Genomic DNA, 12,312 nt, shown 5'->3' on the forward strand with positions numbered 1-12,312 from the left:
TTTCTCACGTGACACGAAACGCTCCTGATTGGTCGGGCTTAGGATGAAGTCACTTTCTTGTAAACTTTGCTTTTCTACTATATGTACCACAGATTAAAATACAGGAAAGTGACATCACCGACCTCATGGCAGCGCCATATTGTCCAAGTAGCGTTTTTGCGCGCTATTTAAATATGGAATTTTTAATATGATATTTTTCGGCAAATATGTACTAGAAATAAAAAAACACAACTTTTACTGGGTTTCTTAACTTCTACTTAATAACATAAAATAGATTTTAAATACCAGTCAAATAGCCTATTGGGTGACCTAAATGCTCTTCCGGCAACTTTTGCCTTAAAATAAACCTAAAGTAGCACCAATATCAGAAAAGATGGAACGTTTTGAGTTGGTATGTACTTGTGAGACGCAGATAGTGTAAGATACGCGTTACTGAGAGTAAGCATAGAACAAGCATCAGCGTAGAGGTAGGGAGGGGAAGAAGATGACTTGGGAAGACTTGAAAGTCTGTGGATTAGCATGAGATAGATGGTTAATAATGAGATGACGAATGATATAGGAGAATGGAAGGAGACAGCTCCCGGTCAGCATGGCAAAAATGAATAGACCACGGGTAAAAAAGGAAAGAAAAAAATTATATTCAAGCAACACGTCTTTTTACGGATTGCCTTACCTTCTAATGTGCTGGTTCGAATTCCAAAAATTATTTATATATAAAAACAGGCTAAAATAAAAATGTATATATGAAAGTTCCATAACAATCGGCTTAGTAGATTTTGTTTAAACAATCAAACAAATAAATACCTATATGATTTTATATGTATAAGATATTACATTATAATCTAATCTTAAATTAATTGGGTTCCATAAGCTTTATTAAAGAATACAAATAATAAAGTTGTAATAAATTTGTAACAATATTATCATGTTTTATACAAATTTCTAAACTAGTTTTAATGAAACTCCAAAATATGATAGCATGTTTTCAATTCAGTATAAATTATTAGGTATTGTAAAGTAAAATTTTAATAATTTCAATGAAATTTTTTATCGATTTTTTTAATAATAAAAATGTACGCCCCCGGGTGGGCTCGAACCACCAACCTTTCGGTTAACAGCCGAACGCGCTAGCCAATTGCGCCACGGAGGCGATGAGATGTCTTACGAAATATTGTATCGTATCTTACGAACGAATGATCTGATTAGATTCAGAGTAAACATAAAAAATGTTTGCATAGATGTTATATTTAATATTAACTCTATTGTAATTCAACAGATGTAATATTATTTTCTATTGTAATTTTTTTTATGTAAATCGAAATTCGTCGAATAAATATATAAATGTTTAAGAATACATATTAAACAATGAGATTTTTTTTAAATTTGATTATTATGTAATTTTTTGTTGCCTTTATTCGTTAGCATGTAGTGGTTTTAATTTAATATTAATATATTGTATGTATTTTATTTAGAAAATACTTTTTAATTATTTATTAGTAAATATGTATATTATATGTATGTCTATATAATACTTCTATAATCAATATACACAATAAAAAATTGAACTTCTTCAATTCTTAACGTATAATGTAATATCTTTTTTAATTCCCTATTATACTAAAAATTTAGGCCTTTGTTTAGATTTACTATAATTATTATATTGACTATTAAAAAATAAACATATATAGACCTTATAACCGATATTTATTCATTTTTATTACAACTGAATCAATAATGTTTTGTATAAAAAATGTACGTTTTAATTGAATGAATAAAATTATTAATTTCTCCACAGACTATAAAAGTAAGTCTAAGACAAACAGATAATTTGTAAAGTTAGTTTAGTTAGGAATATTGAATGCAATGACATCTATATTGGGCTCTACTCACACGTACCTTTGCCTAGAACTTGAAGTCGTTTCAATATTTTTGGCGGTTGTCTTTACTCAGATTATTTCTCTAGTTTTTTCACTGTAATATTTTTCTATTTTATTAACAACAAGGGGAAATCTCTTTTCCTTCAACTTTTCTTTGATCTCGTTTGATATTGTTGTTGATGTTCAATCATTTGTTTTTTAATTTTTGTTGTCTAGAATGTTATTTTTAATTCCAACCAAATTCCAACATTATTACATAATTCACGAGTAAAATTCTTGATATTCAGATTATTATAGATAAAATATTATAAAAGTAAAAAGTAAGTAACAGTCTGTAAATTTCCCACTGCTGGGCTTAGGCCTCCTCTTCTATTAAGGAGAGGGTTTGGAACATACCACGCTGTTCCAATGCGGGTTGGTGGAATGCACATGTGGCAGAATTTCGATGAAATTAGAAACATGCAGGTTTCCTCACGATGTTTTCTTTCACGGCCGAGCACGAGATGAATTATAAATTTAGCACAAATATATAGTGGTGCTTGCCTGGGCTTGAACGCGAAATCATCGGTTAAGATGCACACGTTTTAAACACTGGGCCGTCTCAGCTCGAAAAAAAATTGTAATTATAATTTTTTTAAATTAAGATTGATAAGGGTGAAAGCATGAGTCTTGAATGTGGCAAAAGACTCAAGATTCAGTCCCAAGCCTTAATTTTAATAAAGCATCTTTACTGCCATATCGAGGAGCACTGTATTGGTGTTTTTTTATGCTATTGATTGGCGGATGAGCATATGGGTCACCTGGTGGAAAGCGGTCACCACCGCTTATAGACAACGGCGCTGTAAGAAACATTAACCATTCATTTCATCGCCAATGCGCCACTTACCTTGGGAACTAAGATGTTATGTTTCTTGTGCCTGTAGTTACACTGGCTCGTTCACCCTTCAAACACAACAATACCAAGTACTGTTGTTTGGCGATAGAATATCTGATTAGTGAGTGTTACCTACCCAGACGGGCACAAAACCCTACCACCGAGTACAGTGGTGTATTTATTTTGAAAGAGAGAAAGATTTTAAAGGAGTATAATTTATTCACAGGCTGGTGTCGTAGTTCAGCAGTCGGCGAAGACGGTATCCGGCGTGAAGATTGTCCAGTTTGAAATATTTGAAGTAATTATCATTTATTTTAATTACACATTAACAATACACTAGTTGACATATCAACAGGTTCATAAAGAACGCTGAAATTGTTTTTGTTTCTAAATTTAATCATATAACGTATTCCACGATTCGAATTTTAAAATGCTAGCACCTTATTGGTCGTTGCGCGCGGCTAGAGATAAATGCGACCAATCAGAAATGTAAGATTATCTTAAGATATGGTTTTGCTAGTGAAGATCACGCGCATTAACCAATGACGGCATAAGGGCAATTTTCATAGGGAGTTCGTTTCGTGGAATGAATTTAAAATTTTATAACGAATTTTGATATAATATTAGAATCATTACACCCCGACTTTTACTGTGTATATATTCTATTGATTTGTTTTGTTATGTTTACGTTGTTATAATATATTAATACTTGATTGAAATTATTTGTTACAAAAAATATATTTAGCATTTTTACATGATACATGACATGAACTATTTTTTTGAATTAGAAATATATTCATATTACACAGAAATCATGTAACTCAAAATTCACAAAAGTAATGTTATGTCATGAATTAAAAATTATTAAAAACAAATGGTTATGTATACATATTAAAAACAAAATAATACGAAGTAGTTACCTCTGATGTGGATACCACTTTTAATTTACCATTGTGACGTCATATTTCGATGTTTTCCTCAAAGAATAGCTCTAAAGATAAGAATTTGATCATGCATCACGTGTTTCGTTTAAGTTCGTGTATTACATTCGTATCGCTCCTGCATAAGATAATGTCGCGAGGAAACCGGCACGTGCTGAGTGCGATGTTTAAACAGATATCTGCATTGGATCAGTCCGCTAAAAGCTTTGAATTGAGATGATTATGAATGTATATTTTGCATGGGTTACTTCTTAAAATTCACATCTTTATAGATAATTAGTAGTCGTTGATTGTCATGTGTTAGACAAAAAAGTAGCCTATGTCCTTATCTTGGAGTTTAAGTTTGATTTATGAAGCAAATTTTATCAAATTCGCTTCGGCGATTCGGCTGTGGATGACCGACTGACAGACAGTCCGAGTTAAATATATTACACAGGACACATATCAATTTAATTGTCCTTTACTCACATACTCTGTAATTAAATGGGAAAAGAGTTTTTAACCGGAAGACTTACATTTGATTCGCCACTGTAACATGAAGATAAATGCTTTTATGAGCCTATTTGAATAACGAACAGTTTGATTTTGATGTTTTGACTATAGAATATAACTACTAATTTCTGATTTTGTACAGTCAGAGTAAGGAAAGTTTCGTCAGTTTTCAAAATCATTCCTTTATCGAGTCTTAAACTCGTAGTACCTTTTGAATCTAAACATCAAATCATTGCGACGCGATATGTCATTCTCGATCGGTAAAGCAGATTATCGCTTATACTGAGCACACGAATATAGATCTTAAGGTGACGAACCTTTTCTTACCCCGACTGTACATAACTCATTATGCACTAGGCATGGCATTGATTTGATGATTATTTTTATATCAGTGATCGATGAATCGCTTCTAATTTTTGAGAAATTAATTCATTCACAGATCTATGAATCTCTTAAATATATGTCGCAGCTTCTAATGGATCTAAATTATTGTCATCCGACATGCTGAAATTATTGCTTCAGTCAGTACGCGCGTCTGTCGCTGTAGCTGTCCCAAGGCTAAGAGACAAGCCTCATTTTTTTATGGTATAGGTTGGCGGGCGAGCATATGGGCCACCTGATTGTAAGTTGTCACCATTACCCATAGACAATGACGCTGTAAGAAATATTAACTATTCCTTAAATCGTCAATGCGCCACTAACCTTGGGAACTAAGATATTATGTCCCTTGTGCCTGTAGTTACATTGGCTCGCTCACCCTTCAAACCGAAACGCAACAATATGGAGTGCTGTTGTTTGGCGGTAGAATAACTGATAAATATTCAACAAAGGTAGTGTATGTTACACTGACAGATTTTTAAACAATTGTCATTTCAACTGACAACCTATAAAACTTAATCACGTTGTCTTTCAAATAAACTATCCCGCCCGGTGACGCTGTAGAGGCCACTCTGGCCAACAGTAAACAGTCCATTCGAAAAAAAAAATTATTTCAAATAAATGAGTTCGTATATGTGTAAGTTCATAATCTCCGACATATATTTAAAAAAAAAACTTTATTTTTTTAATTTTCAGACGGAATACCCGCCCTACGCACATCTGGGTATAGAGAAAGGCGGTCAAACGATATTGGAAACGAAGAAAGCATGGCTCGATTTGCTGAAGCGTTTGATAATGATGATGCAGCTTCGGGCGAGTTTCTTGATGGTCGAGCTGGCGAACAAGAATGCGACGAAGTAAGTACAATGCATTTTATATCTAATTATGAACCTTGATGGATGCTTATTTTTTTAATTTATCGTTTTGATTTAAATGTCAAAGATACGAATTTATGCGGCTTTCTTTTCGTTTTTGGTAATAGTTATTGGAACGGTTTTAATATGAAATATCAGTATAGTATTTTGTTTTTGAAGGTTTAAGTTTATTGAATGAAGTTATGTATTTTACGCGGCTTAAGTTAGATTGAATTCACGATAATCATCACGTATGGAAGAATAGTTATGAGACACAAGCGACCTTGTCTTCTCTTTTTCGCTGGCCCTTTCTATTAAGTGTTTATTAATACGGCTTTAAATATGGTTGATTCAGGTGTTTTTTTTTAAACATTTAACAAATTTATTTCTTTTCATTGAAATATTCTCAAATTTCATTATATAATTGTCTGTTACTTAATCAAAATTAAAATGAGATTTATTCAAGTAGGTTTTTACAAGCAATTTTGAATCGTCGTTTAACTATCAAGCTACCTACCACCGGTCCGGAAAGTAGATTCTACCGAGAAGAGCCGGCAAGAATCTCAGTAGTTACTCTTTTTCAACATTTAAAAAATACAGTCATGTTAGTATATATAAAGTATATAGCGAAGCACTTCGTTCTTATTGGGTACGACGAAACCAATATTTTCTCATTCTCCTATACTCTTTATTTTATATGACTGCTTTAAAAGTATGTCATGCCCAGTAAGTATGTAGTGCTATCTGGGTGTATGTATGTATGTATGCGAGTTTCTTTATTCCACTGTTACTTAGATGTCTGAAAATATATGGGTATTCGTTTAATCATTTTTAATCGCAGTGGAATCTTTCAAAAGATTATGTGGAATTTTCCTACCCACTGAAAATACCTGGATAGCCACCTTTAGTACCGGAACGGAAAGTTAGAATTCTTACATGATTCCGAGTATTACTAGCGTAACAATTCATTTTGCTTCGTCTATTGGCAACAGTGGGATTTTTAATTAATATTTAGTTATTGTTAAATACGTATTTCGTTTAATTTTTTTAAACTGGCAACTCAATAAGACAAATCAGCGAATAACTTTGTGTAGTAGCCTGCCTAAATCTATATTAATATTATAAATGTGGAAGTAACTCTGTCGGTCCACGACTCACGGTTCCCGACAAAACCGCTGAACCGAATTTGATGAAATTTGGTATGAAGCAAACTTAGTACAAGAAAGGACGTAGACTTCTTTTTTGCCTAACAAATGACAACCAACGCCGTAAAAACGCGAGCGAAGCGACTAGCGACTACTAGTATTAAATATTAACGACGTTTAAACGTTCTGTAAATACACTAAACCCTTAAAAACTATAGAAATATTTATAATTTCATTACCAATTTTGTAAATGTTATGAGAAACAAACTAAAATTTTATTTGATTTTATTTAATTTTCTTTTAACAAATGAATCCATCAAGGTTCCTAATTTAATTAATTATGTTTCTTTTTACTTGCTTTTAGTTTTAAAAGTAAAAAATGTAGATTCATTAGAATGTGTATATAGTTACTTTAATGATTTAATTACATTATTATACTTTAGGTTCAGCGTATCGTTTCACTAAAAAGGGAAGTTTATATGATAAAAAGAGACACGTTTATATTTTGTTACACTCTAACTCAAATGGAATCTAAATTTACTTGAAATGTTTTTTTTAAATACTAAATAAAAATATAGATTAAATATTTACGGTTCGAAATGTATTCATTCGATTATTATTTTGAATTGAAGGACAAAATGTTATTCGTAATTATTATTATGTAAAATTAATTACTAACTTTTTTGGCGTGAATATTCGAATAGGTTTTTATCGTTGGTGAAAAGACATTAAAGATGATACAGCTTTTTTATAGGCTTTCAATTGTTCTTAGGCTAAATACATATACATATACAGTTAGTACATATACTAAGTAGTTAGATATTCTGTTGTAGTTTTTATTTAGAATTGTTTTAGATGCAGTAATTTAGTATAAACAGATAATAAATATTTGTTATAAGTCCTTTTTTCTGCTGTGAATCTAAAAATATTGATTGTCTGTTTTTTTTAACTCTGTAGTTAGAAAAGCCCTAAAGGGCCAAGCTGCCGATGAACTCACCCTTCCGTCTCTTAAGGACTGGACGGAATTATTTCTTCTATTTGTGTTAATACTGACATTTTCTTCTTCGCCAATCAACGGTTGTAATCTTTTTTTTTAAACCTGGACATATTGATCTGAAACGAGACTGTATAGTGAAACACCTTTGCCTTTTCCGTGATAAAAGTATTAAATTAAAATAATAATTACCTGTTATTAAATTTAAAACATGTGTTTTTAAAATTAATTCTTCTCCATCCTACGTGACATAATCTGTGGCACAACTAAAAGCTTTTAAACTATGTGTAAATTATTATTAATCTGTTTTTTTTTGTGCTAACTGTTAAACTTTCATAATTATTTTCATAATTCGGGCAACATTTTTTTTTCATTTGAGATAATAAGTTTTTACTTTTTTTACAATAATATAAAGAAAATACTTACCATTAACAATAATTCGCATATATTATAAAGATAACTAATAAATATCGCACTGTATTGTGCACTGAACTGAATTGAAGACTACACGTGAATACGTCAATAATTAACTCTTAATCTGTGGAATCTAAACTATTTATTTTAGATACATTATTTATTAAAAAGGAATAAGGTGTTAGCAGTAAGACGTCGGGCGTTGTAATGACTTGTAGTTGAGCTAACGCAAAGCGACCGTGTCTCATTCCGTACCTGGCCGTACCACGCACCGTGCCGTATAACGTACCGTGCCGTACCAGGCACCGTGCCGTCGTTGAAGTTTTGGACATTTCAAAGTTGAAATGTATTTTTGTTATAAACGCGTTTTTGCATTCATTGACACGTGTCGAATAGGCGATCTCTTTATCACACGCCGTAATTATTGTATTCTTATCGCTGGTTCAAAAGGTCGTATAACATACGTAGGTATATTATTATTCAATTAATACATATTTTATTATTCAATTAATATTTTTTGTTCATCTGTGTATTTTGATCCTATGCATTTACTTACGACCTTCTTGAAATAATAGTATGGTTTGTCAATTTTATAGACAATTTTTTTTCAAAACATTTCGAATTGTGCGTTCTAATTTTAATTGTAATACTATAGCCCAATGATATTCTAATAAACTGATATGTTATATCCATACTAAACAACAGAACAAAGTGTGCCGCGCCGGGGACCGTTTTTTTAGTTTATTTTTACATTTCGTTAAAAGTAAAACGGATAGCTTGATAAAAACAATAAGTAAAAGGGATAACTAGATGTTTTAATTACGAAAAACGTATTACTACGTAATTATGATGTATTATAACGTATTACTACGTCAAACGACTAAAGGCAAACGTCACAATTAGGACGCTTTCTAGTCTTCACTTTTTGCGCGTTAATAACATATCTGTTTATTTCAACATCATTGCTATAGCCCATTTAAGCTCATAGTCTTAGACATATTATACTAACTTATACAATGTTTTTTCTATACTCATACTAATTATTTTGATTACACCGTTTTTTTAATAAACGTGCTACACAAACGTTAATTTTAAATTCCCTGCACGTTTCACCAAATTGATGACTTTTACCATTTCCGATACATGATCTTTTTGTGCAAGCCCGCCTGGTAAGGTACAGATCACTTATAAGATTTTCTACTACCAAACATCTTAGTATTGTTGTTTTTCGCTTTGAAAAGTGGGTGAGCCAGTGTGACTAGGCACTAGGAATGTTAACAAGATGTTAATCTTATGTGACCACAACCCATTAGGTGACCCATTTTAAAAAATAACATGACATCATGGTATATGGATATAGCCCCCCATCTAGAGCATTCCCTATATTGTAAATATTTGGATTGTGGTATTACATCAATGTGTTAGAAGAACTTAGTATCGTATTGATATATATGACTCACTTCTAATGTAGCATTACAAGAACAAATGACTCGACTGCAGGCGAATTCTCAAAATCGAATCTTAGAATATTTTAGAAGAGTGGGAGGTCGCCAGGTCGCTCTTAGTCCATAAAGTTCCAAAATAAAACAGGTTGTCTAACACGGAAACAAAACAATTAAAATACTTGGTCTAAAGTTTTCGTTGTTAATCGGCAGTGGATCTGATTATGGAAAATAAAAATAATTAGTTTATTTTTGTCTTACCAAGTCCAAGACCATAATTGGTCACACCGATTGTCGTCCAGTTATTGACCCAGAAGGTCATATAAAAAATAGAAAATTTCAACTGTATATCTCATGTCCTTTCCCCAAAAGTTATCTAGAGATAATCGTTCTATTTGCGGTAAGAGGTGTACATACCAAAATATATGTTCTTTCGTTATAACTATATGTTTTCTTTTTTGACGTAAGTACAAAAATCTGCTTTTTTGGGGTTGATGTCGAAAAAACACTTCTTGCTTAAGTACACAAGTGCTTGGGACGCAACAGATATTAAAAGACGGGGATTCTCGTCTAGTTTTTATATTATAAATAAATCTATGAGCATAAAAAATGGAAAAGAAATATGTAAACAAAAAAGAGAGATCGCGCAAAGTTAATATATTTTTTAATAGTTGCCCTATTAAAAATATTAGTATTAATTTTATATTTTCAATTAGCTATTGACTTCAATGAAAACTTAAATATGGCTATTCTTTGCTATTTAGTCATTCTATGTGCAAGATGATTTTTCCTATTTTTTATTAATATTTTGTAGGGTATAGGTTGATTTAAGTACTTTGTTTCGTGAAAATAGAGTTCATCGTCAGTACGGCTTTTTGTTACAAAAAATATATAAACACACAGCAAGAAACAAAGGACCGTAATCTAGATGAAGAAATTTAAAAAAAATACACTTCACAGTCCGTGCAGTCCTTAATTGACGCAAGGTTGAGACCAGAATGAGTGTGCTATAAAAATATAAATTTTCAACAGGAAAATGAACGTTTTAGCGAAAATTGTGATACCAAAAACGAATGTGACGATGGGTTACATTAATAACGAATTAGAGGAGTTGGCGAGAGAGGAATTCTTTAGATTGAAAAAAGTATTAGAGATTAAAAGGAAAATGTACGGAGGAAATGAAGATAAGAAGAAAGCTAAACCTAAAGAGACAAGTTTGGGTGATGACGATATTTGTAGAGAATGTAAGATTGATGATGCTGAGTTAGAAATAACACTGAAAGAAAGAAGTTTAACAAAAGAAGAATCTATAAAATCTAAAGAGCCATCTATAACAACCAAAGAAGAATCATTTAATCTCGATGAAATAGATAAATTATTGAAACAAATAAGTGAGGTTGTGATCGCGACTAAAGAAATAGATGAAAAAGGTCTTATCGATATTAGAGTCGAAGAATTTATAAACTCTGCCAAAGAATTGAAGGCTATATTAGGTCAAAAGTCAGATCTGAAACGAGAAGAAACCAAATCAATTGTGAAAGTAGATGATGATAAGAATTTTATATGTGATGCTTGTAGAGAAAAATATGGTGAAAAACAAAAACAACCGGATAACATTTCAGTGAAGTCAGACACGTCTCTACAATCCAAAGGATCTCGAGAAACTGTGCTATATAAGCAGTCATCATCCTCGTCAGAATCAAGCTATGATAAGGATTCAGAATTAGATTTAGGAATTTTAGAAACTGAGTACAAAGAAATAATTAAAATAATCAAAACTAAAAACAAGGATGGGTCCCTCACTATTAAGAAAAAAGTAATAAAATTCGAAAAGGAAGTTAAAGGGGCAACTGCTAATAAAAAAGTACCTTCATCAAGTCGGGTTAACTCTAATAGTAGAACAATAATTGTAGTACCTAAGTCGTCTAAAACTTCTACCAAATCTCTGCCCTATTCCAATTCAAAAACAGTCGGTGTAGTTGCAGTAAATTCATTCAGTAATATTATTAAACATAGAATAAAACGCAAAGTAAAGTCAGAATTGTTAAATTCTTTCTTACCAATGTCCGACCCCATTGAGAGACTATGCATGTCATCTGTTACGCTACTTTCAACAGATCTCGATTTTGAATATGAGACAAATAAAGATAATTTTTATAATACGCGTTACAATATTGTAGCTGAGCAATATAATTTTAAAGTTAATATTTCTAAAGCTAAATCTTTGGGATCTATAGTTATAAAAAATAAGGAACAAAAGTAGTTTTTAATATACTTTATTAATCAATTTTTCTAATCGTTTAACTAAACATTATTTGAATAGAAAGCGTCCTATTGATCGAGAAGAAAGGGTGTTCAACTGTGGCTAAAATACTACTAGAATACATTTATACAATTTCATGGGAATACTTTTGCCCCCAGGAAAATGAACGTACTCAAAAAAATTGTGATACCGAGGACAAACATAACAATGGGATATATTCTAACGGAGTTAGAGGAAATGGCTAGAGAGGAGTTTCACAGGTTGAAGAAAGTAAAAGAAAAAAAGAAAAGAGATGCAGACGAAAGAGAAATAATGAATAAAAAGAAATTCGATACTAATATAATTCCGAGTACTGACAAAGTACGTGCCATTGAAGAAGATACCAATAAAACTAAGGAAATACCTAACGTTCCGCTTATGAATGTCATCGTTGATCCAACCCTTGGACAAGAGATCGTAGCCGATTTTCGGAGGTCTTTGTCTCCGCAGGCATCTAGTGCGGCATTACAAACTGAATTTGGTGTTGAAGATAAACTTAAATATTTAAAAGATTATATTAATCATTTTATTATACGGGGAACGGAGTTTCTAGAGGCTACTTTAGGGAATATAGATGTCAATGAGTTTTTAAAACTATG

At 31.7% G+C, this 12,312-nt stretch overlaps 1 protein-coding gene and 1 non-coding gene across 2 annotated transcripts in view; one reads left to right on the forward strand and one right to left on the reverse strand.

Moving 5' to 3' along the window:
• Positions 1–12,312, forward strand: part of LOC124540907 (V-type proton ATPase subunit D-like) — a 79,522-nt gene that overhangs the window by 3,033 nt on the left and 64,177 nt on the right. The window contains exons 4-5 of the mRNA XM_047118683.1: positions 2,978–3,049; positions 5,259–5,419. Coding sequence (XP_046974639.1) covers positions 2,978–3,049; positions 5,259–5,419 — 233 coding nt within the window. The remainder of the gene's footprint in view (positions 1–2,977; positions 3,050–5,258; positions 5,420–12,312) is intronic.
• Trnan-guu lies at positions 1,077–1,150 on the reverse strand. Its single transcript has one exon. It is a non-coding gene; the product is annotated as a tRNA-Asn (tRNA).

The sequence above is a fragment of the Vanessa cardui genome, chromosome 27, assembly GCF_905220365.1.
Source record: "Vanessa cardui chromosome 27, ilVanCard2.1, whole genome shotgun sequence".
NCBI classification, from domain to species: domain Eukaryota; kingdom Metazoa; phylum Arthropoda; class Insecta; order Lepidoptera; family Nymphalidae; genus Vanessa; species Vanessa cardui.